This window comes from Myodes glareolus, chromosome 2 (genome assembly GCF_982192425.1).
Source record: "Myodes glareolus chromosome 2, mMyoGla1.1, whole genome shotgun sequence".
NCBI classification, from domain to species: Eukaryota; Metazoa; Chordata; class Mammalia; order Rodentia; family Cricetidae; genus Myodes; species Myodes glareolus.
In genome coordinates, this window is record NC_142027.1 from 95034095 (window position 1) to 95060736 (window position 26642).

General features: G+C 40.6%; 1 protein-coding gene across 5 annotated transcripts in view; it reads right to left on the bottom strand.

Annotated features, from left to right (window-relative positions):
- The window catches only part of Spidr (scaffold protein involved in DNA repair), a 242950-nt gene that overhangs the window by 31771 nt on the left and 184537 nt on the right, over nucleotides 1–26642 (bottom strand). For 4 of the 5 annotated variants that reach the window (XM_048452444.3, XM_048452443.3, XM_048452442.3 and 1 more), the window contains exon 11: nucleotides 21783–21923. The exons of the other annotated variant lie outside the window; for it this stretch is intronic. In XM_048452444.3, the coding sequence (XP_048308401.3) occupies nucleotides 21783–21923 (141 nt within the window). The remainder of the gene's footprint in view (nucleotides 1–21782; nucleotides 21924–26642) is intronic. 5 annotated transcript variants of the gene reach the window in all.

The following is a 26642-nucleotide window of genomic DNA, read 5'->3' on the forward strand; positions in this document are numbered from 1 at the left end:
ACAGGTGGACCAATGAAGTCGAATCAAAGACCCTGATATTAATCCACACACCTATGAACACCTGATTTTTGACAAAAAAGCTAAAATATACAATGGAAAAAAGAAAACAATCTTCAACAAATGGTGCTGGCATAGCTGAATGTCAGTATGTAGAAGAATGCAAATAGATTCTATCTATCCCCATGCATAAAACTCAAGTCCAAATGGATCAAAGACCTCAACATAAATCCAGTCATACTGAGCCTCGTAGAAGAAAAAGGGGGAAGTAGCCTTAACACATTGGTACAGGAGACCACTTCCTGAATATAACAGTAGCACAGACACTTAATAAATCGACAATTAATAAATGGGACCGCTGAAACTGAGATGTAGTGATATTTCATTTGTATTTTAATAAATAAAGTTTGCCTGAAGATCAGAACGCAAAACAGCCATACTAGTCAGCCACAGTGTGGCCAGGCAGTGGTGGCACACACCTTTAACCCCAGCAGTCACACTAGTTAGCCGCCATAGAGGCCGAACAGTGGTGGTGCATGTCATTAATCCCAGCACTAGAGAGTTGAGACAGGAACTCGCTCTCTTTCAGTCTGAAGATTTCATAGACGTTGACTTTCTAGTGACTTGACTGCTTTGCTTTTCTGACCTTCAGGCTGAACTCTAGTATCTGTCTCTGGATTTTTATTATTTGTGCTACACTGAGAAGTTTCTGTAAGGAAAAGGACACAGTCAACTAGACAAAATGGCAGCCTACAGAATGGGAAAAGATCTTCACCAACTCCACATCTGACACAGGGCTGATCTCTAAAATATACAAAGAACTCAAGAAACTAGACATCAAACTTCCAAATAATCCAATTAAAAATGGGGTGAAGAGAATTCTCAACAGAGGAATCTCAAATACCCAAAAGGCACTTAAGGAACTGCTCAACATATTTAGCCATCAGGGAAATACAGAACAAAACAACTCTGAGATACCATCTTACACCAGTCAGAAAGGTTAAATTAAAAAACACTAATGACAGCTTATGCTGAAGAGGGTTTAGAGTAAGTTGCTGGTGGGAAGGCAAACTTGTACGGGTACTTTGGAAATCAGTATTGCAGTTTCTCAGAAAATTGGGAATCAATCTACCTCAAGACCCAGCAATACCACTCTTGCACATATAACCAAAGAATGTACACTCGTACCACAAGGACATTTGCTCAACTATGTTCACAGCAGCATTATTCATAATATCCAGAACCTAGAAACAACCTAGACGCCCCTCAATCAAAGAATGGATAAAGAAAATGTGGTACATTTATACAATAGAGTACTACTCAGTGGTAAAAAACAACATCTTGAAATTTGAATGCAAATGGATTGCAGTAGAAAAAAACCATTCTGAGTAAAGTAACCCAGACCCAGAAAGATAGATATAGCATGTACTCACTCATAAGTGGATATTAGACATATATCAAAGGATAAACAGCTTACAATCCACGACACCAGAGAAGTCAGAAAACCCTAAGAGAGACATACATGGATTCCCCATGGGAAGGGGAAATAGACAAGAGCTCCTGAGTAAATTGGAAGTGTGGGGAGGGGAAAGAAGGGGAAAAGCTGGAAAGGGAATGTGGAGGGTAGAAAGGGAGGGGAGAGGAGAACATGAAGGGTTGGGAAGGTAGAGTTGGGGGAAGGACAGAGAGGGAGATCAAGGAAAAAAATATCTTGATAGAGGGAACCTATATGGGGTTAGCAAGAAACCTGGCACTAGGGAATTTCCCAGGAATCCACAAGGATGGCTCCACCTAAGAATCTAAGCAATAGTGGAGAAGGTGACTGAACTGGCCTTCCCCTGTAATCAGATTGATGACTACCTTTAATTGTCACCATAGAACCTTCATCCAGTTACTGATGGAAGCAGATAGAGAGATCCACAGCTAAGTACTGGGCTGAACTCCTGGAGTCCAGTTAAAGAATGGGAGGAGCACTATTATGAGCAAAGTGATCAAGACCATGTTAGGGAAACCAACAGAAATAGCTGACCTGAGCTAGTGGAAGCTCACTGACTCTGGACTGACAGCTGGGGAACCTGCATAGAACTGAACTAGGTCCTCTCAGTGTGGGTGACAGTTATGTGACTTGGGCAGTTTGTGGGGCTACTGACTGTGAAACCAGTATTTATCCCTAGTGTATGAACTGGCCTTTTGGGGTCCATTCCCTAAGGAGGGATACCTTGCTCAGTGTAGACACAGGGAGGAGAGCCTTGGTTCTGCTTCTACAGACTTTGTTGATTCCCCATGGGAATGGATGGGAAGTAGAATGGGGGGAAGGTGGAAAGGAGCAGGAGGAGGGGAGAGAGAAGGAACTGGGATTAGTATGCAAAATAAAAAAAGGTTGTTTTAAAAAAAATAAAATAAAAGCACACACATTTAACTCCAGCACTGGATGGCAGAGGCAAGTGGATCTCTGAGTTTGAGGCCAGCCTGGTCTACAGAGCTAGTTCTAGAGCAGGCTCCAAAGCTGCAGAGAAACCTTGTCTCAAAACCCAAAAATAAATAAATAGACTAAAAAAAAATAAATAAATCAGAAAGGTCTCAAATAACTTAATAATACATCTTAAGACACTGGGAACCCCCTCTCCACAAACAAAAAACCCACAAAACCCAAAACAGTAGATGGGCAGGAATAATTAAAATCAGGATAGCACATGTATGTTTTTATTTCTTGTGTGAGGCTTGTTGTGTTGTGACTTTGTGGTATTCACTGGTCCCTGACTGGCAAAACACCTTTCTCTTTAGAGCTACACTTGCACTCAGGAAACCTCTCCCCTAAGAGCAGAAACACCTCTATTGGGGAAATAGTGATTGTAGAAACAATGTGAAAGGAAAGCATATACTTATTATAAAACAAACAGAGCTATTTTCCTCACTCATCCATAAAATTTAGCAAGAAAAACATGCTCCACTCTGAAAGGTCACAGTAGCTTTGACGGTACAAATCAGTAAAGTGTAAACATTTTAGTTGTTAAGCATTATGACTTAGGAACTACACATAACTCAATCATGATGAAAACACAGATTCTATCGTTCAGTGTTCCAAACTTAAAGCATTTACACAATAATTATTTAAATGTTTATAGGTTTCAATAGTTTATTATATATTACACAGGATGTAAGCTGTATTGTGAACACATTATTAAAGAATGTGTTGGGTCCCCTGGAGCTGGAGTTACAGTCTGTTGGGAACTACCTGATGTGGTGTTAGGAACTAAACTCTGATCCTCCCATGTGCAGCAAGGACTTTTTACCTGTGCCATCTATGAGCAGAAATTAATGAGACAGAAACAAAGAAAGAGTGCCAACAATAATATATAAGCATTCAATAAAAGAAAGGGCTGATTCTTGAAAAAGATAAGCAAGGTTGACAAACCTTAGCCAAATTAACCAAAAGAAAGAGAAAACCAAAATAAATAAAATTAGAGATAAAAAGGGAGACATCACAACAGATATCAAAGAAAGTCTATTTTAAAATACCGTTGCTCTACTACATTGGAAACCATAAAAGGAACAGATAAATTTCTGTAAGAGTGAGACCCATGAAAGACAAACAATGATGAGAAAATAACCTACACAGACCTTTAGGAAGCAGTTATAAATTAAATAGGTAATAATAAAAATTACCACAACTAAAAAAGAAAAAAAACCCAACAGATTCACTACAAACCTAAAGAACTGTTTCAGTTAGGGTTTATATTTCTCAAAGCCCACCCCCAGAATGACACACTTCCTCCAATAATGCCACACCTCCTAATGGTGCCTCTCCCTTTGGGGGTCATTTTCTTTAAAACCACCAGAAGAACACCAATATTTTAAAACTACTTTGTAGAAAAGGAAAAGATGTGTAGCCTGGGAGGGGAGACTCCTTCTCCTTGGACTGAACAGAAATGTGTGGGCAGAAGCAAATATCAAAGAAGAATATTAGAAACATATAAAGAGATGAGAAATAGCATGGGCCCTCTAATTTAACAAGCATTACTATGTTGTTCATTTTGATACAGGATCTTAAGATGTAGTCCAGGCTAGCCCTAAAAGCATGTCTATCCTCCCGCCTCAGCCTCCCTATCGCTGGAACGACAGGCACACGCCACCATACTAGTCAGAGTTTTAAACAATATAGCAAACTAGTAGCCACCTTTAGCCTCATAAAACATGCTATAACTCGTACTGACTGGCAGATGATGAAGGGCATTTAGAAAAGGAACCAACCAAGGTAGTAGCAGCCAAGATTACCACCAGCTCCAGTCCACTGGAGGGTATGCACAGCCTACCCCTTCTGTGTGCTGGATGGTCAGCTAAAGTCACTTACTGGCTGATCTGCTCTATTATTTTGGGGACAGGCTCCTGATCTGAGTCTGCTCACCTGCTGGCTCCTCTTGCAGGGCTCTCACTTCAGGACTCACACCTCCCCTCATAGCTCTCCCTGGAGCCAAGTTTCTCCACTTCTGGGAACTGGCCTGCTAGCAGTGAAGGGTTGCTGACAGACAAGAAAGTACTATTACCCTAATTAAGGAGGCCCACTGTTCTTCCAGAAATCCCTTATCCAGGAATGCCCTCAGGACCTTTAAAATAGCCTCTTCAGTCAGCTGATCTTGGGCCAGTTTCCTGCAGGCACAACACTCCCCCCCCCCCCCCCCACCACCAGAGAAAGCAGAGTCTGCTCTCTACAGACTGGGTTGCTTCTTGGTTAATAAACACTTCTGTCTCCATGTCTGTCAGATCTCTTTCTCCCTGTTTCTCTCTAAAACCCAATACCAATACTAACTACAGAGCAATCTAAGCCTTTCTGTTGGGTGTGGACAGCGTAGAATTTGCTCTTGGAGATGTAAATCACATTAGCAAAAAAGACAGAATGATAACAAGCAGGGAAACGTTCTCCTTTACTGACCTAGTTCATCCTCAGACAGCCCAGACTTGTTCAAACCTAGTGTATGTTTGGCTGGAAACTCTCCTTATGTATCTCCTATGCTGCTGCTAATTTCTTGTTGCCTATTTCTGTGCTCCCCCAGTGAGCAAATCTAGGAAATGGAGCATGTGGCTGAGAATGATGGAGCCTTTTCTAAGATTTTTTTCACTACTTTTTATCCTCTTATATACAAGTGGAGTCTTCCAGAGACTCTAAAATGATAAATTAAACCAGACAATAGAGACCAGCAGGGCTGGTAAGATGGCTCAGTGGGTAAAAGCAGCTAATTAGCCCTGAGAATGGCGATCTGAATTCAGGTCCTGTGCCTTATACTGTGGGTGGGGCGAACCAACTCTCAGGACCTACACTAGAGAACTGTGGCATGAGTGGGAATAAACACACACGATAAATAAAATGCAATGAAAGAGTTTAAAAAGAGATCTGCAGAAACATGAAAATACCGCTCTTCATAAAAAACAGTATTGGTGAGCCACGCATAGTAGTGTATGCTTGTCAGTGCTGCACTCAGGAGTCTGACACGAGAGAATCCCCTTTGTAAAAAATATTTGCTTATTTTCTTTTACATGTGTGGGGGCATGGGAGGATGTGCACAGAGGTCGAGGACAATCTTTGGAGGATGTTCTGCCTTTGTGTGCTCCAGGGACTGAACTCAGACCATCAGGCTGAGCATCAAGCACCTTTACTCACTGATCCATCTTGCCAGCTTGGCTCTTGAGTTCTGAGATCAGCGAGGGCTACCAGAAACAACTCTGACTGAAACAAAACAAAACATCCCCTTAAAACAAACAACAATAAATGCCAAGCAATACAAATAAAAACAAACAACAATAAAAACTCAAAATGAACTATATGCTTTAATTTCTATTACGGTAAATTCTGACCAATACAAGCTAAATTTACGAATAAACTCTTTGGGGGATAAAGAGGTTATCCAGCTGCTAACAGCACTGCTGCTCTTGCAGAGCATCATGGATTGGTTCCCCGCACAAGGCAACTCTCAACCTTCTGTTGTCTAGTTCCAGGGGATTTGGCACCTTCTGGCCTCCAAGGGGACAGTGTGCACACACACACACACACATAAACACACACACACACACACACACACACTCAGGCAAAACAATCACACACACAAAATAAAAACAAATCATTTTTTTTAAAGAAAATAAAGTCTGTGCTCTCAATTGTGGTGTGTGTGTGTGTGTAGAGCAAAGAGAATATAGACTTTGGGCCTATAGCAGAGCTATAGGGGAACAGAGCTAGGCGGGGGAGGGGAGAGAACTAAGCTGAATGCTGGGAGAAAGGAGGCAGAGTCAGGGAGAAGCCATGGAACTGCAGCCAGAGACAGATGTGCTGATAATTTGCTGGTAAGCCATAGTCACGTGGTGATACACAGATTACTAGAAATGAGTTAAATTAATATGTAAGTGTTAGCCAGTAAGAAGCTAGAGCTAATGGGCCAAGCAGTGATTTAATTAATACAGTTTCTGTGTGATTATTTCAGGGCTAAGCGACCGACTGGGAACTAACTAGTAGCCTTCCTTCAACAAACTGGTGCCAACGTAGCTATATGCACATAAAACCTAAGAAAGCTTGGAAAGGAATCCTAGACACAGGAAAACAAAGTTTAGCCACATTTTTTTTTTCAAGCTGGCTGCCTGTGGCAGCTCCCTTAAGAGAGGTTTTCATGGTTCGGCGGTAGCAGAAAAAAAAGCCGCACCATTTTGAAATGCCAGCTTTCTGGGCTGTGCTGTCAGCACAAACTCTGACTCTTTCTGGAGGCCTGGCTATGGAGCATTTAAATGGATGTTTGTGAACAGAGTGCTACAACTTGCTTAATGGCAACATAGAGTGGCTGTGTGGTTAAAAAGGGGGATGTGAGCATGGCTCTCAGAGGCAGCAAACAGCTTCGCCATGCTGGACTGGGTGGAGCAAGCAGAAAGCACCATATATACCCTAGTAATGGCACAGCTTAAGTTTTTAAGAAGAATTTTAAGAAGCACTCATGGACAGTAAAGAATTACAGATACACAATAGAACACATTCAGACATAAAAGACTTCTAAATGGGTTGCAATGTTGGATAAATGTACGTAGGTTTGGGAGAGAGAAGAAATAGAATATAAACAGTTATAAAAAGAAGTAAATGTCCAGTCTGTTTGGATGCTCACCTTCCTGGACCTGGAGTGAGGGGGGAGGAACTTGGACTTCCCACAGGGCAGGAGACCCTGACTTCCCTAGGGGACAAAGAGGGAGGAGGAGAGGGAGGGGGGGAGTGGGAGGGCGTTGGGAGGAGGGGCGTAAATGGAAACTTTTTATAATTTAATAAAATTAAAAATAAATAAAAAAAAGAAGTAAATGGTTTATAAAAAAGGTAAAGTCTTTAAAGAGACAGAGTCCAGACAGTCATAGATTAAAAGGAGTAATGAAAGTGTAAGCTACGTAAAGATGGAATATACACAGGGAGTCTGGATTATGTATACTATTGTGCTTTCTTTGAATTTTTTGACTGCAGAGAGACATTTGATTTTGGGGACTGCTAAACTAAACCAACATATATATATATTTTAAAGGTATATTGAAATCAAAATATGGGTCTAAGGATATGTTGCTTTGGAAAAGAGGTTCTTCTTTTGTTCCCACAGAAGATGAGAGCCTGTGGAATCCTTCCAGACTAATGTAGTTTGATGGACCAATACCCCCTAAAAGGTCACTGTAAATACTCCTCAAAATACGTCACCCAAGAAAAAGCAGGAAGAGAACTACCCATATTCCCAAATATTGTTCATAAATGTTTCTTTACATTTAAAGGGGGATATGCTATAGAGATTCACATTGGTATGGATCTTGGTTTTTGATACAAATTTAAGATCAATTTTATTATATGTATATTTTTGCTCTTGATTAAGGTTTTGTGTTTGTGCAGCTAATTTAAAAATGTAGTGTATAATTAAGAAATATAGGTTAATAGAGAATCATCTACACTAGTCAAGCTTGTAGTCATGTTAGTTAGATTGTCTAGATGTACAGAGATGCATTTCAGATGGATAGGAATTCTTCAAACCTTTCAAAGACTACAGAATATGCCATTTAAAATGTTTTAAGAATTTAGGACTTTTCATGACAGTGAGACACATCTGCTCCTGACAGCACTAAGTACTTCAAGAGGAAGATGGGCATTGAAGAGGCTCCTTATAGAGTGGTTAGCCATTTGGGCAAGTGAGGCGCGCATCCTGACCAGCAGGAATGAACGCCACTAAAAACGAGAATTCCTTCCCTGGTCACATCTTTATTCGGAGCCCTTTGATTGAGGAAAATTGGGGGAAGGGAAGATAGAGCAGGGACAAGAGAAAGCTTAGAGAGAGGAAGTAGAGTCCCGAGGCAGCTGCTTTTAAACGGTGGAGAGGCTTGAACGCTGTCCTGATTGGTTAATGCCATTCTGCTGGTCTGAGCATTTGCAAGCAAGGGTGCAGGCAAGGGTGCTCAGCCCCACGCGGCCAAGCCAGGTATACCTCCAAACTGCAGGACCACCTGTGCCTCCAGGTGGCTCCCAACAGGCAAGAAACTGCTCTTGCCTGGACTGCTTCATGAACTGGACATGCAGGACCCACAGAGAAATAACTGTTGAACTTGCCTAAAGGTGAGACCGTCCTTTAGGGTTCCTGCTTCATAAAAAATTCTGCAGACATTCTACAGGACACAGAAGAAAGTGACTGACAAACTGCCAATATAGGCAGAACTGTCTTTGATATTTCCTGCTTCATGAAAAAGTCTGCTGGATACTATGGGCCTGCATGCTGAAGACGGATGTCCCAATGGTACAGAAGAATTTTGGGTGACTGTCCAAGCAGTGTGATGTTTCTGTCATTCCTAGAGTTTTGGAAGTTGCTTACAATGTACTTCATGTTTACTTAGGTAATATTATATCCTTCTGGAGTCTTTGATGGAGTTGAAGAATTTATTAATTTAAGATGTGTTTTCTAGAAAGGATGCCTTGAGCCTGGAATTGAAACACTTCCATTGCTAGTTCTTCAGTTCTGCTTCCCGATCTTGTCATAAACATCCCCTCTCTCTAAGTAGGACTCTGATTTTATGTGTGAATTTTGGTTGCATGTATGTATGTGTATATGGGCATGACCAGTGCCTGAGGGAGTCAGAGATTGGGTCCCCTAGAACTGGAGCTGCCAGGTGGGTACTGGGAATGGAAACTGGGTTCTCTGGAAGAGCAGCAAGTGCTCTTTAGTGCTGAGCGCTCTCCCCTCCCTCCCTCGCTCTTTCCCTCTTGCACCCCTCATGTTTCTGAGACAGGGTCTCACTATACACTCCAGTCTGACTGGTCCTGAAACCTAGAACACTCCTGCTTCAGCCTGACCAAATGTTCCCTTTCCACCTGGTCCCCACCCATACTATTCTCAAACATGCATGAAATTATATTATTTCTATATTATTTGTACATGTACACATGTTTCTTATATACATGTATGAATAAAGAAAATAACAGTTAAAATAGAAGATGAATTTTCTTGGAGTGATTTGAAAGCAGTTTTCACTCCAGCTTTTCCACTTTCTAGTTGTATAATACAATATAAAAGCTGCATTGATTTAGAGACAGGGCCTCTTGTTGCTAAGGCTGTCCTTGAACTTACTGATCTTCTTGCTTCCACATAATGTATTTGGATCATGCTCAATTTTGAAGATCCCACACCCCCAACACACAGACAAAAGACAATCCTGTGCTGAGGCTCAAACCTACAACTTCTCAGATGCTGGTAAGAGCTTTTTACCATTGAGCCTCTGACTCTTAAAAAAAGATATTTATATATGGGCTGGGTATGGTAGCACACAACTGTAATCTTAGCTCTCAAGAGGCTGAGGCAGGAGGATAGCAAATTAGAAGTAAGCATACATGCACTCACGCACACATACACAAAATAAAAGAAAAAGTTTTAAATGAAGAATATAAAGACTTGCTTTACTAAAGAAGAAAAGTAGTTTAATTAGCTAATTAATTAACTACTTACTCAGTTAACTAACTTAGTGTGTAAGTGTACATATACATTTTTGTGCATGCAGGTGCTTGTGTGTGTCAATGCATGCACACATGTGGAAGTTAGAGGACAGTTTCCAAGGCTGATTCTCAAACGCCATCTACCTGTTCTTTTAAGACAGGACCACTCACTGACCAGGAGATCACCAAGAATACTAGGCTGCTTGGTCAGCGAGCTCCAGTTATCTGCCTGACCACATCTTCCCAATGCTGGGATCACAAGCTCTTGCTACTAAGCTACTGTTTAAAGTATTCTGGTGAATCAAAAGCAAAAGATTCTGGCCCTCTGTAATAACTACAAATCATAACTTAAGCCATAATGTGATTGCAAGAAATATTGTTCTAAATATACTATACAGTGGAAAGAAAAAGCAGAACAGCATAACACTAACAGGTGCAGCCACTGGATCCTATTTGTGAAGACGCATCGTCCATGAAAGGAGAGACCTCTCCTCACTGTAGTGTGCACACCTTTGTCCTATGGCAAAGCTTTAGGGAATGTGGGGAGTAAGAAAATATGACAATAGTGGTTTCTGAATGGTTAACAATGGAAAATGTATTCATGTATTCACAATCAAAAGCAGAAGGAAGCTGAGATGTCCCTGGCAGTGTGTACCTGTGCTGCACTGCTCAGCAGCAGGAAGCGTGATTCTGAGCACAGCACGTGCACTCTGCATGTTGTGATGCTGTGCAGCACTAGTAAACATTGCCTGAAACACCTAGATTCAGACTTGTTACAAACTAATATTTTACTGTACATATCAAGATTTCTGAACTTACAGAAACATATAGTTTAACTGTAGAAAAAAAAGATTTTTCATATCTTCCTATTATCATTCTCCAGCACTTAAGCATCAAATTAGTATATCTTTGTATTTTGCTGTTAGACTGTTTGATTTAAAAAACTATGCTGACGAGATTTTTGTAAAAATTTACTACACAAATTTTATGGTTTAGGACAAAATAGTTACTGATTTCTGATATAGTCCCGAACATGCTTCCGCCATTTTGTAGTTCCTACAGCATTCCCCTGCACTGGCAACTATTAAAAAAAATCAAAATACCAATCATAATAGTCAACATCTAATGATTTATCTAAAAATAAACAAGCACATCCATTTTATTAGTATGCTAATTTAGCCTATTCTTTATTGATGTTTACACTAATGCCAAAATTTCTTCAAGCACTAGCTACCTTATCTTATTTGCAGACAAAAGTAAAAGATAAATTTGAGGTATTACTGGATCCTGGGGTAGGTTGATCCCGAATTTCCTGAGAAACCGCCACACTGATTTCCACAGTGACTGCACAAGTTTGCATTCCCATCAACAATGGATGTGTGTTCCCCTAACTCCACACCCTCTCCAGCATAGGTTATCATTGGTGTTTTTGATTTTAGCCTTTCTGACAGGTGTAAGATGGTATCTCAAAGTTGTTTTGATTTGCATTTCCCTGATCGCTAAGGAAGTTGAACGTGACCTTAAGTGTCTCTTGGTCATTTGGATTTCTTCTGTTGAGAATTCTCTGTTCAGTTCAGAGCCCCATTTTTTAATTGGGTTAATTAAAATTTAAAAGTCTAGTTTCTTGAGTTCTTTATATATTTTGGAGATCAGACCTTGGTCTGATGCGGGGTTGGTGAAGATCTTCTCCCATTCAGTAGGATGCCTTTTTGTCTTAATGACAGCATCCTTTGCTTTACAGAAGCTTCTCAGTTTCAGGAGGTCCCATTTATTCACTGTTGCCCTTATTATCTGTGCTACTGGGGTTATATGTAGGAAGTGGTCTGCTGTGCCCATGTGTTGCATCTCTTCTATCAGGTTCAGTGTGTTCAGATTGATATTGAGGTCTTTAATCCATTTGGACTTGAGTTTTGTGCATGGTGATAGATATGGATCTATTTTCATTCTTCTACAGGTTGACATCCAGTTATGACGGCACCATTTGTTAAAGATGCTTTCTTTCTTCCATTGTATACTTTTAGCTCTTTAATCAGCTGTAGGAGTTCGTTGGTAGAGTTTTTGGGGTCACTTATTTACACTATCATATCATCTGCAAATAACGAAAGTTTGACCATTTTCTGGTATCCTCTTCAATTTCTTTCTTCAAAGCCTTAAAGTTTTTGTCAAATAAATCTTTCATTCCCTTGGTTATAGTTACCACAAGATACTTTATGCTATTTGTAGCTATCATGAAAGGTGATATTTCTCTGATTTCCCTCTCTGCTTCTTTATTCTTTGTGTACAGGAGGGCTATAATTTTTGAGTTGATCTTGTATCCTGAAACATTACTAAAGGTGTTTATCAGTTGTAGGAGTTCATTGGTAGAGTTTTTGGGTCACTTATTTACACTATCATATCATCTGCAAATAACGAAAGTTTGACTTCTTCCTTTCAAATTTGAATCCCCTTGATCTCCTTATGTTGTCTTATTGCTATTGCTAGAACTTCAAGCACTATATTGAAGAGTTATGAAGGGAGTGGACAGCCTTGTCTTGTTCCTGATTTTAGTGGAATGGCTCTAAGTTTCTTTCCATTTAATTTTATGTTGGCTTGCTGTATATTGCTTTTATTATACTTAGGTATAAAGACCTCAATATAAATCTGACCTCACTGAACCTGACAGAAGAGAAAGTGGGAAGTAGTCTGCAACACATGGGCACAGCAGACCACTTCCTACATATAAACCCAGTGGCACAGACAATAAGAGCAACAATGAATAAATGGGACCTCCTGAAACTGAGAAGCTTCTGTAAAGCAAAGGACACTGTCACTAAGACAAAAAGGCAACATACTGAATGGGAGAAATCTTCACCAGCCCCGCATCAGACAAAGGTCTGATCTCCAAAATATATAAAGAACTCAAGAAACTAGACAGTAAAATTCTGAATAACCCAATTAAAAAATGGGGTACTGAATTGAACAGAGAATTCCCAACAGAAGAAATCCAAATGACCAAGAGACACTTAAGGTTATGTTCAACTTCCTTAGTGATCAAGGAAATGCAAATCAAAACAACTTTGAGATACCATCTTACACCTGTCAGAAAGGCTAAAATCAAAAACACCAATGATAACCTATGCTGGAAAGGGTGTGGAATAAGGGGAACACTCATCCATTGCTGGTGGGAATGCAAACTTGTGCAATCACTTTGTAAATCAGTGTGGCGGTTTCTCAGGAAACTGGGAGTCAACCTACCTCAGGACCCAGCAATACCGCTCTTGGCAATGTACTTAAGAGATGCCCAATCATACTACAAAAGCATTTGTTCAACTATATTCATAGCAGCACTATTTGTAATAGCAAGAACCTGGAAACAACCTAGATGCCCCTCAATGAAAGAATGGATAAAGAAGGTGTGGCAACATATACATTAGAGTTCTATTCAGTGGTAAAACAATGACATCTTGAATTTTGCATGCAAATGGGTGGAAATAGAAAACACTTTACTGAGTGAGATAAGCCAGACCCAAAAAGATGAATATGGTATGTACTCACTCATAAGTGGAATCTAGCCATAAACAAAGGACATTGAGCCTATTGTTCGTGATCCTAGAGAAGCTAAATATAAGGTGAACCCAAAGAAAAACATATATTTATCCTCCTGGAAATTGGAAGTAGACAAGATCGCCAGGCAAAAATTGAGAGCATGTGGGTGGGGGTGGGGTGGGGGGAAGGGGAGAGGGGGAGAGAGAAGGGAAAAGGGGAGGATTGGGGAGAGCTTGGGGGAGTGGAATGGTTGAGATGGAGGAAGGGTGGATATGGGAGCAGGGAAGAAGATATCTTAATTACAGGAGCCATTTAGGGTTGGCAAGAGACTTGACTCTAGAGGGGTTCCCAGATCCAAGGACAGGTCCCCAGATTGTTCCTTGGGCAGCAGAGGAGAGGGTGTCTGAACTGGCCTTGTCCCATAGCCACACTGATGAATATCTTGCATATCATCATAGAACCTTCATCTGGTGATGGATGGAGATAGAGACAGAGAACCATACTGGAGTACTGGACTGAGCTCCAAATATCAGAAGGAGGGAGAACATGAGCAAGGAAGTCAGGACTGCGAGGGGTGCGTCCACCCACTGAGATGGTGTGACTGATCTAATGGGAGCTCACCAATGCCAGCTGGACTGGGACTGAACGAGTATGTGATCAAACCAGATTCTCTGCATGTGGCTGACAATGGGGACTGACTGAGAAGCCAATGATAATGGCACTGGGATTTGATTCTACTGCATGTACTGGCTTTTTGGGACTTAGTCTATTTGGATGCACACCTTCCTAGACCTGGATGGAGTGGGGAGGTCCTTGGACTCTTGGACTTCCCACAGGGAAGGGTACACTGACTTCTCTTAGGACTGGAGAGGGAGTGGGAGTAGGGACAGTGGGAGGGAAATGGGAGGAGGGGAGGAGGTAGAAATTTTTAATAAATAAAAAAAGATTTATTTTATATGTATGAGTACTTTGCCTGCATGTGTGTCTCTGCACCACACAGATGCCTGACAAAGTCAGACTCCCTGGAACTGGAATTACAGATAGTTGTGAGCCACCACATGGGTGCTGGAAACCTAAGTAAACTTTCATATCACATTTACATACTGTCTGAACCGAAAGTATATGGTTTGATTATTTCTTGTGCATCTTATATTCCTGGCTGCTCAGCTTATGATTGTACAACAGAAACGGCAGAATCAAAGAAGTATCATCATTACTGATAAGAATTAACTATGTTTTTGTTTTGAGGATTGGTAATTCCAACTATAAAACAAATTAAAAGTTTATGTTAATGAATTCCCTGAGAACTGAAATTAATTATCAACTATAGTACCCAATATACAGGCTTTAAAATTTCACTTGAGGCTCAGTTTATAATTATGGAGCCACATTATTTAATCTCATGTTGTCTGAGTTTTCTGTTCTACCCGGTTCCCGCAATTGTTAAGTCCCAAAGATATCACACAGAGGTCTACATTAGGTATAAACTGATTGGCCCATTAGCTCAGGATTCTTATTAACTCTTATAACTATATTAGCCCATTATTCTTGTCTATGTTAGCCACGTGGCTCAGTACCTTATTCTTTGAGGCAGTCACATCTTGCTTCTTCTGTGGCTGGGTTAGGACTGCAGATGGAACTTCCTTCTTCCCAGAATTCTCCTGTTCTCATTGATCGGCTTCTACTTCCTGTCTGGTTGTCCCACCTATACTTCCTGCCTGGTTACTGGCCAATCAGTGTTTATTTAAAATATAATTGACAGAATACAGACCATTGTCCCATAGCATCTCAGTGTGTTATAAGGTCTTTTTGTAAAAGAAGAATACCACCAGGCCATGGGGGAACCATTTAGCATGTGAACATTTGCCTTATTTTCCTACACTAATCTCACTGGCAAAGCTAGTAACTGTCACTGTCAGGCTGGGGGTAAATTAGTGGCTGAGCACTTGCTGCTTGGTCAGCATGCTAGAAGCCTGAGGTTTGATCCTCAGGATCTTCCCTTCCTCCAAATTGGCATCTTTCTTAACATTTTATAAAAATTTCATTTTAATTTACTGAATTGTGTGTGGGGGTGTGCATATGCTAAAACAGACTTGGAAAGGTGTTTCTCTCCTTCTACCATGAAAGACACTACAGAATTCTTCATTTACATGGTGCCTCAAGAAGGCAAATCACATGGACAGAAAACAGAACAGTGGTTCCCAGGAGATGGTAAGAGGGGTGGGTGGGTACAGAATTATTTAATGGACAATGTGTCAGTTTTACACCATGAAAATAGTACTGGAGATTGATTAACACTATTGAACTACGACATACAGAAATGCTCAGACAATAAACTTGATTCTCTCATGTTAACCACACAAGGATTGTTTAGGTTGGTAGGAGAGTCAGGAGGTCATCCTCTCTACACAGAAAGTCCCAGACCACAGCCTGAGTTACATGAAACCCTGTCTCAAAATACCAAACAGCCACTCAAACAAAGCAAGCAAGCAAGCAAGCAGACAGAAAGCCATCTCATATAGATGTAAATATTCCTAACATTAGGACCTAAGGCCTTATTTAACTGACTCATAAGTTAATAAAAAGTTTGGGATAAATGCCCTAAATCTGGCATAGACATAGCCCAGCTAACGAGAAATCAGCCAGGGGCATAGCACTAAGATGCACTAAATAAGTTACATTGAGTAAATGAGTGAATTGCCTTTTGTTATTTTAACATTTCGTATTACTGTGTGCATGAGAGCACACACACACACGTGCCCATGCTATGCTGTGGGTACAGAAGTCATGACTACTTTCTACCTTTATGTTGCTTCTGTGAATCAGGCAGTGGGCCTGAACTGCTTTCAGCAAATCCTCTTACGTTTCTTTTGGCCTATATCTCTTCATTTTATTTTTGTGTGGCACAGAAATTACTATAATCAATTGCAAAACACTATTAACAATGTGAAAAGAATTTTCTCTGATTCATCAAGATAACATATTGTTTACATAAGAATTTTTATTACATTTATTTATCTACTCTGAGTGTTTGTGTGTGCTACAGTACAAGTCTGAAAATCAGAAGAAAGCATTTGGGAGTCAGTTCTCTTCTTTCACCATGTGGGGCAAGGGAGTGAACTCCGGTCAGCAGGTTTGGTTGTGGCCCTCATTTTTATGCTTTTCATGAAATCTCTATAGGACCCATCTAGTCACTTGAATAGCCAACTGCTCCAGTCCTTTGCCATTCTGTTTTCTGTTTAAAGGGATACAATTTGTGCTTAAAGACGGTATCAGCTGCATCCTCTGTCACTCTTATAAGTGAGGCAAAGCTCTATACAATTACGTAAATGCTCTTAAAGAGCTCTACATAAAATAGCATCTGTAAGTCAATAATTTATTTTAAATCAAGAGATTAGAGGCCTTTAATAAGTTGGGAAGTAACAAGTACAAATGAAAGAACGTGTAGGATTTTAGTTTGTTTCGAGGTAGAGTCTTGCTCTGTAGCTGTGGCTGGCTTACAGCTCACTGTGCAAATGAGGCTGGCCTCAAATTTGTGGTGCCCACTCTTCTCTCTCTCTCTCTCTCTCTCTCTCTCTCTCTCTCTGGAGCTGGGCTGATAGGTATCATCATGCCTGGCCCAAATATTTAGAGGACTGTGAACTGAAAGAAGTACCTCCATTCCTCTGCTAAGTAAAATAATTTGCTGCTATCACTTCTGCTGTTAACAGATTTCAGATATCCCCCTTTTCCTTAACATTTTCCTACAATCAATCAATCAATCTATCTATCTATCTATCTATCTATCTATCTATCTATCTATCTATCTATCTATCTATCTTTTGTTTTTCAAGACAAGGCTTCTCTGTAGTTTTGGAGACTGTCCTGGAACTTGCTCTGTAGACCTGGCTGGCCTTGAACTCACAGACAGCTGCCTGACTTTTCCTCCCGAGTGCTGGGATTAGAGAAGTGTGCCACCCAACCCCACGGCTTACATTTTGCTACAATTTAAAATTAAAGAATGTCATAATAATATAAACATTAAGTTCATATACAGGATATGGCATCAAAGTAACATGAGTTGTCTGTTTATTTGGCTCGCTAAACTGATGCATAGGTTACCTAGGGGAATAAACATCAGAGGCTGAGCTTTGGAGAAGGTCCCTAGACCGAGAGCAGCAAGCATTAAGCAGAGAAACCAAAGGCAGGGATGCAGCCAACCAGTGAGAGCACCTCACCAGGATGGCTTTGAACACTGTACAGTTTTCTAAACTTTAATAGAAGTTATCTAACTCATCTTACTCTGAGCAGTCAATAGAGGCACTTAAATTAAAAAAAAGAGGGGGGAGTCAGAGAAAACCCAAAACTATGCTGGTTCTCTTCCTGCAAACCTTTGGGCTGAGTCTATAGTCACAGGGTGCTCCACATGCAAGTGTGGCAGCATATCTCTCTGCTGGGGTGGGTCTGCAGCAGCGAGGGACGAGACAGATGAAATCTGCTGGAGTAGATCTGAAGGACAAGATGTCTTACTTAGCTTGTGCTTTCCAAGTTAAGACAGCATTTTCTGTTATAGCCAGACATGTACTCATGTGGACCTGAATTGTTGGAAGTTGTGTTCTGTTAGAGTTTAGGAGAGTTGCTAACAGGCATAACCGGGTGTAAAAAAACGACTACCTTGTTTTCTGGGCTATGGGTGGATGACCGACCGTAGATGATGTCACTAATAGGCAATTATAACATCCAACATTCCAAACGTATTTAGTAATTTGTTTTGAAGAAGCACAGCTTCCAAAAGAACAAAAAGATACTCCAAATATTTATTTGGATGGCTGCATGCCGAAGTAAAGTGAAATGCATAAAGAAATTAATCCTAATTCCAAGAATCATCAAATATTTTGCCAGCAAGTTATATATGGAAAAGGATTCAGACATTTTTTAGTAAGGTGAGCTGGAGGTAGAGAGCACTCGCTGAGCATAGGTGAGAACTCGGGGAGTTTACCAGCAGACCAATTATCTGGATCACTGGGGCACTTCCTACAGAAAGCCTACTTCCTCTAAAATGCTATAGATGGCAGTGAGTCTCCCAGGGTAACACAGAACTAGAGGAAATATTAAATACATGTATAACATGATGCTGGAAAAATATAAATTCTACACAACCACAGATCCCACGTCCCAGGCCTGTCCATGCCTACCTGCACCAGAATTTCCTCAATGTGCTCCCACAGTCTCAAGACAGAGTAGCTCTCTGGGTCATCGTGGGCCATGAAGTGTGAAGACCGAGTCATGAAGCAGTCTAAGGAAAACACTTCTTCCAGGTACATAAGTCTTAGGCAGAGCTGTCATTCACCCAAAAGGTGCTATAGAAGGACTGACAGGGCAGAGACTAGGCCAGTCAGGAGAAAGGCTTGTGAATGTTCATGATTGTTCATGATTTTAGAATGGTCACATTGGGTGGTCATTATGCAAAGCAGAGAAGATGCTATCAACAAATGATTCAGAATGTTATAGAACTGTAAGGGGCTTACCAACAATATTAGAAGCAAAGATATTACTCTAATTAAATAAATACCAATATGATGGAGTAACATGTGACTTGAAGATGGTAACAATGAGTTTGAGAACTCCAAATTCATTGCTTATGGTATTTAATTATATCCTAGGATAATTCTTTAAATTTTCTTCTTTCTGATGCGCATTGTTGAAATAGTGGCACAAATCTTACAGAGGAAACTGACTGTTCTGGATAGCTTTATGTCAACTTGACACAGGCTGAAATTATCTCAGAGGAGGGAACCTCAACTAAGAGAATGCTTCCAAGGTTGGAGAATTGGCTGCTCCTGCAGAGGACTGAGGATTGATTCTCAGCACCTACACGGCAGCTCACAAACTGTCTGTAACACTAGTTCCAAGGGATCTGATGCCTGCTTCTGACATCCTTGGGCACATGGTACATACAGATCCATGCAGGCAAAAACACTTATATCCATCAAATAATAAGTTAAACAAATCTTAAAAAAAAAAGAAATGACTTCTATAAAATAGGGCTGCAGCCAAACCTGTAGGGCATTTTGTTAATTAGTGATTGATAGGGGAGGGCCAGTCCACTGTGGTTGGTACCGTGCTTGGGCTGGTGGTCCTGGGTTCTATAAGAAAGCAGACTGAACAAGCAAGCCACGGGGAACAAGTCAGTAAGGAGCACCCCTCCATGGCCTCTGCATCAGTTCCTGCCTCCAGGATCCTGTCCTGCTTGAGTTTCCTCCCTACTATGCTCTTGAACATGGCATTTCATCACAGTAATAGTAACCCCAGCTAAGACAACTGTATTCTGACTAGATTTGAGGCCTACTCCATAGCAGAAATCCATGCCTGGTGCTGCGAACCTTGCAGGGATCCTACTGCTTTCATTCTGCTAAGCAGACGATGCCAAGCTGACTTCTAAACAGAAACATCCTCCCCATAGGCAACTGCCACCCTGGGTAAAAGAAGCTTTGTCCTGCAGAAATGAAGGCAGACACACAGAACTGGTCAGAGTGCTGAGAACACGTGACTCTTGGGTGCTCAGCTCTAGCTGGAACTTTCACATTATCCCATCAACATTCACGGACGAGGAGACAGAAAGAACCTACGAGTAGGGCGAATGGGAAGAGTGTTGAACTTATAGCAGCTGTGGTTATCTGCACAGGCAGGAACGAGACCAAGTCAATAAGGTAAGTGAACATTCCAGAGGGCAGAACTAATTGGAATCCGTGGTTACATAAAAAAAAAAAGGTGGGAGGGGTAGCTATCAGGGTAGGAAGGCAGAATATGGGGGTATCTGAGGGCAGCAGGGGTAGGGATCAGGGGTGAATATGACCAAGACACACTGTATATATTCATGAGCTTGTTAAAGAATAAATTAAAAATATTTAACAAAGAAAAATGTCTTCCTTTTAACTTACAGATTATACTGATGAAGCAAGAACCATGGTTTGGCCAGGTCTATGCACAGATATATCTCCTATGCACAGATATATCTCCCTATCCAAAACTGTTCAGAATAAGGTACCACAACATTTAGCACAGAACAAGTTTGTTTACGATAGCACTAAGAAGTTTTGGTTATTCATAAACAAAGAATCCCAGGCTGGTCTCAAACTAACCATTTAAAGTATGATGGCTTTGAACCCTTATCTTCCTGTCTCCAGCTCGTAAGTGCTGGAAAAAGCATTAACATTTGATAATTTGAACAGTTTTGCTTATTTCAACACTCAGAAAGCAGAGGCAGGAGGATCTCTGTGAATTTTGGGCTAGCCTGGTCTACATACGTAGCGTTCTAGTCAGCCAGGGTGACATAGTGAGACCCTGTCTCAAAGGGAAAAAAAAAGTTTTGCTTAACTCTTATAAAACATTCTTTCATTAGACTTTCATCTACATGGCCTATTTAATGTACAGAGACTTTTTTTTTAACAGTCATAGTTTATAAGAACTGCAGAAAACAGATTTTCAGTTACAAGGTGAGGAAGTAGCACATATACAATATTTAAATTTTTTTTTCTATTTCCCTTTATTATGACTTAAATGGTCAGATTTCATCAGCTAGTTCCAAAATTCTGGGTGACAAGTTGTTAGTTCCTAGTTGGCTAGGGCTAGCTCCTGTCACGGAGCTGGGTGACAGGATTTCCCTCTGCACTAGGTTTCTGCTCACACCAGAGGGTTAAAAACTCACACTCAACAGTTATTTCTACAAATGTTGCCATCTTTAAGCTATTTTAAATTAAAATAGTATTCAAAGAGCCAAAATAATATTATTACCAAGAAGTATTAATTTCTAGAAATGAGGGGACTTAAATAAATATTAACAACAATTAAATTTTTTCTACTGGAGACTCTTCACTTAGCATACATATATCTAGAAGACATACTGTTCTTATCCATTTTCTCCTAATTTCAATAAAATATTAATCAGTAAAGGTGTTTAGTTATTCTGATTGTCAATTATGTTTCTCTGGCGATAGTACACTCAACTTCCTTCTTTTTGGTTTTTCAAGACAGAATTTCTCTGTGTAGCTCTGGCTGTCCTGCAACTTAGTTTATAGACCAAAGTGGCCTCAATATCACAGAGATCCACCTGCCTCTGTCTCCCGAGTGCTGGGATGACAGGCGTGTGCCACCACCGACTGGCTTTTCAAATGCCAGTTTTACTTTATAGTTCAAGAAGGAGCAGTCTTGGCTTATCGTCCTAAAAATAAAAATTTGAGATAAAAGCATAAAACGTTTGCCTTTTATTTGTTATTATACAAAGTAGATGACGCTGCAGTGTCCTCACCTTCCTCTCGTGGCCTTCTGCAGGACCTTCATGCCTGCCATGATGCAGGACCTCCCTTCTAACTCTGTGTTCTTCCAGAGGCTGCTGTCCAGGTGCACTTCCCCGAACATCCCGCAGGCATCCTGCACTAGCAGGCAGCTCCTGTACAGAACAGCATATTTATGTTCTAAGTCAGAGAACCAAGACCACCCCGGTCTTCCCTCAAACTCCACCTTCCTAATGATGAACAAGGGCAAATGAAGTTGGGTTCGAGTACATTTCTCTCTTTCTCTGTGTGTGTGTGTACACAAGCAATATGTTATGGGCATTTGCATGCCACAGCATATGCATGAGGGTCAGAAGACAGCTTGTGGGAGGCAGTTCTCTCCTTTCACCATGTTATTTCTGAGACTGAACTCAAATCGTCAGGCTCTGCAGCAGGTGCCTTTGCCCTTTGAAACATCCTGCTGCTCTGTTTTGATTTTGTACATGCAAGTATTCAGATCACTAGCCACACAATACTGGAGACAAAATTATATATCAGCATGCAACCCGCAGCCATTGTGATGGAAAACATGACAAAGATGACTACACTCTCAATTAAATGCATCACTGCTGCCCAGAAACAAAGGGTCCTCTTTCCCTACTTCTGTTCTCTTCCCCGAGTGGATGTTCAACACCTAAAAGCTTCAGTGCACAATTCCGAGAACCATAGAGAGCTTCCCCCGAGAAGGCACAAAAGTCACAGACACACACATTCCCAAAAGATAAAATCACTGTCCATCTTAGATAGGTTTCTGCTGGTGTGATGAAACACCAAGACCAAACGCAACTGGGGCAGGAAAGAACTTATTTCACCTTACATTTCCAGATCATAGTCTACCATGGAAAGAAGTCAGGGCAGGAACTCAAGACAGGGGCCTGGAGGTAGGAACTGAAGTGGAGGCCATGAAGGAGCACTGTCCACTGGAATGCAGATGATTGAAACTTGTCAGTTAAAAATCAGAATTTCAGTAGAAGCTCATGTCTGGAATTCTAGCACTCAGGAGGCTCAAGGCAAGGCTAGATGAAGTTACAGGCCAGCCTGCGCTGCAGAGTGAGATGCTGATTAAAAAACTTCCAGCACTTGGGAGGTAAAAGTAGGAGGGTCAGGAGTTCTAGCCCAGCTTTGGCTACTTGAGTACTTGTCTCAAAAGAAAAAACTAAAAAGAAAAGAAAAATCAAGGGAGCAAACACACATTTTAGGAAAGAGTGTATTTTTTTTAAATTTATTTTTATTTTATGTGCACTACAATAATGTGCCTGCATGTGTGTCTATGTGAGTGTGTTGGATCTCCTGGAACTGGAGTTGGAGACGATCGTGAGCTGCCATGTGAGTGCTGGGAACTGAACCCGGGTCCTTTGGAAGAGCAGCCACCACTTTTAACTGCTGAGTCATCTCTCCAGTCCCCATTGTAAAGAGTGGAAAATTCACCAATACTGGTCAAAATGTTTAATTATCAGGATGATGTTTAGTTTTAAATCTTTATACTCTTAATAGCCTCAGAATATATAAAATGTAAACTATAAAAATTACAGAGATATTAGCAAATCCACATTTATTTTAAGACACCTCTTCTAGTTACTGAAAGGCCAAGAGAAGATAAAGCAAAAATTAAAAAAAAAACTTTTTATATACCCAATAAGTTTGATTTGCTGGATGAACATTTAAAAACTTCCCACAGTTAAAAAAAAGTGTTTTCTTAGGATGAAGATTTAATTAAAAACTGACCACACCACTGACTTTAAAGCAAACCTCAATGAGTTTCAAATAAATTTATAAAGGCCACAACCTGTTTCTGATAAAATTAAAGGAGAAACCAAGCAAATAATAAACATTTAAAAAAATTTTTACATTTATAAATTTTAGTTTTTTTAAAAAGGTAGGGTATTTATTTGAAAAGTAGTTATTATTACCATTATTGCTGTATGAGTGTGTGTGTGTGTGTGTGTGTGTATGTGTGTACGCATGTGTAGCAGCGATCCTGCCATGGTGCCAATAGGTAGGTCAGAGGACAACTTTGGGAAGTCAGTTCTCTCTTCCACCTGGGTGGAACACAGGTCACTACACTTGTGTATGCAAGAGTCTTTACCTACTGAGCTATCTAGCCAGTGAGTGAGGGCCTTACTTTGCCTATGTTCATCTCAAACTCACTGTGTTGTCAATGAAATTCTGATCTTCCTGTCACCACTGCTCAAAGTGCTGGAATTACAGATACACACTACTATGCTAGCTTTGGAAATTATACTTATTATTACTTATTTGTATATTTTGTTATATTAATTTTTATATAGGAATATATATACATATATATAGGTATATATATATACATATACCTGTCTCCATAGAGTACATGCTAGATTGAATTCAAGATTCTTTTCTGTCTACCTCCCAAGACATGGAATTACAGGTATGAGCCAACTGTTTTTGGATACCATAACCTCCTTTAAACCCACAAGTCAAACAGGAAATTATAATTAGAAAGAAAACAATACTATGATATACTTGATAAAAAAGAAACATTTACGAATGTAAGAATGTTAGAGAAATAACAGTATTCCATAATAAAATTGTATTTTATTTATTTATTTGTTTGCTTGTTTATTTATTGTGGTAGTGGAAATTTAACCTAGGGTCTTGCACCTGCCAGCTCTTGTCACTGATCTATATCTCCCGTCTTCCTATTTATCTTTTAAATTAATTTTCAATGTCTGTATCACAAATTCTACGTCAAACCTCTGCAGTTGCCAGCTCTTCCTTAAGCTGCTGCATCCCACTAGCCCAGTCCTAAAGCAGCTGTCCTGAAACCCTCTCCGGGACAGTGCACATCTGTCAGTGACTGCACTCGGGTCAGCGTCAACCATTCTGTCACAAAATCTGGGGGTTCTTTATGTTGCTTTGCTACATGAGACCTCTTATTTCCTATAGTATATACATCTCCTTCCTGTTTTTTAAATTTTATTTATTAGTGTGTGCGCATCCACATGTATGTATGTGGAGTCAGATGTAAACTTGGTGTTCTTTCTGTCCTCCCACTTTTATGTGCGTTCTGGGGATTGAACTCAGCCATTAAGCTTGCTGAGCAAGGCCTTTGCCCACGGAGTCACCTCACTGGCCCCATATAGTAGTGTATATATAACTTTAAGTATTAGTGTGTGAGAGGCTATCTTTCCCTCTTAAATACTTTCTGAACTCAGGAGCACTCATTTTGTAGATTCCTGGAAAGGGAGAAGTAGAAGGAGACATGTTGGAAATCGTTCACGAAGTTGTTGATCCTCTGTGCTCTAAACATCTCAGTCCACTGAGATGACTATCTCAATTAGATCTAGTTTTCCATTTAAAGTCCAATCATGTTTTCTCTACCCCTTACTTTCCATTATTTTCAGCACCCTGCGAGGGTAAGAATGGCACTCTCTGCTAGAAGCCATTGACAGGCCTCCTCACTTCCCAGCTACTTCCTCTCTACTTCGTCTAAAGATGTATATCTACGTAGAGCCAAGGGCATGGGGGTGGATGGAGGTCTGTGGCCAGGCTACATTTCCTGAGAAGGTCCTAGGCTTTCCTACAGAGAGATAGGAGTCAAACTGGTCCTCTGCAAATGATGGCATTAAGGCCTGTTAAATGTTACTGTTTTCAAAGTTAGGATTAAAAAACACTATGAAACCCAATATAAAGTTCTTTTCTTTCTTGGCTGTACTAAGAAGGGAGAGGTGGGGAACTGATACCACTATTTCTCGGTTTGCTTGACTATTGCTTTTATCTCAAATACTGAAGGGAGCCGAGGCTACTTTTGTTTGTTATTTTGCCCTAGGGCAAGTGGTCCTGGATCATGTAAGAGTGCAGGCTGAGGAAGGCAGTAAGCAGTGTTGCTTCGCAGACTCCTTGAGTTACGGCCCTGGGTTCACGCTGGCTGGGTAGATTTTCCCATGTTCTACAAACAGAGTGGAGGCAGTGACATGCTGGCTCACGCCTACAGTAGGTTTTCATCAAACTTGTTAGCTTACAGAAGCACACAGTGAACTCTATCTCCTAAAATCAGTGCTGATGCAGGTCTCTGCAGACTGCATGATCTACTTGCTTTCCTCGAGCCCCTAGAAACACTGAAGGAAACCCAAATGGTTTCCAGCAAAGTAGCATTCTGTCAGAAATTGAGGGCCTTGCAAAAATTATTTACCTATATGATCTTGAGTTCCCTCATTTTTACATGGAAATCCTGGAAAACTAACGCAGAGAGCGGTGACAAGGACTTCAGTGATTCACACAGTGCAGGGCTGGTTTAGCGAATGGCACAGCACACAAGCCTTTCTTAGGTGGGTACATTTGATATCAAAGTTTAAAAAGAATTTTTATTTCATAAAACATTCTTGCACATGTCACATTGGGCAAACAACCATATCTTCCACGGGTCTACTTGTTGTACTATATGATAATTTGTCAGATATTGTTGGCTTATAAAAATACAGTTAACCTGTATATGGCACTTCTGCGACCGATCACCTTTATTGATTTTCCTTGTTTGTATCTATCATGAAATCACTTCTTAATTTCAGTTTTGCTTTTTTGCTTCCAATTCTGTTTGTTTTGCTTTGAAATGATGCCAACAAAAAAATCCTAAAAAGAAGTGTCTGGATGTGAACAAAAAAACTCCTGGAAGGAGTCTGTGCCTGTAGAGACTGGCAGTCTATTGGTGCCGTGGAGAGATTGGGACTTGGGTATTTCAGAAGCTATTTCCTTTACCTTGGGCTAGAGTTAGCCTTCTGGCATAGCCGTGCGTTGCCCCACTCTGTATCTGAACTAACACCTCATGATAATAAGCAATAAACAGCTCTTGGAAGCTATTA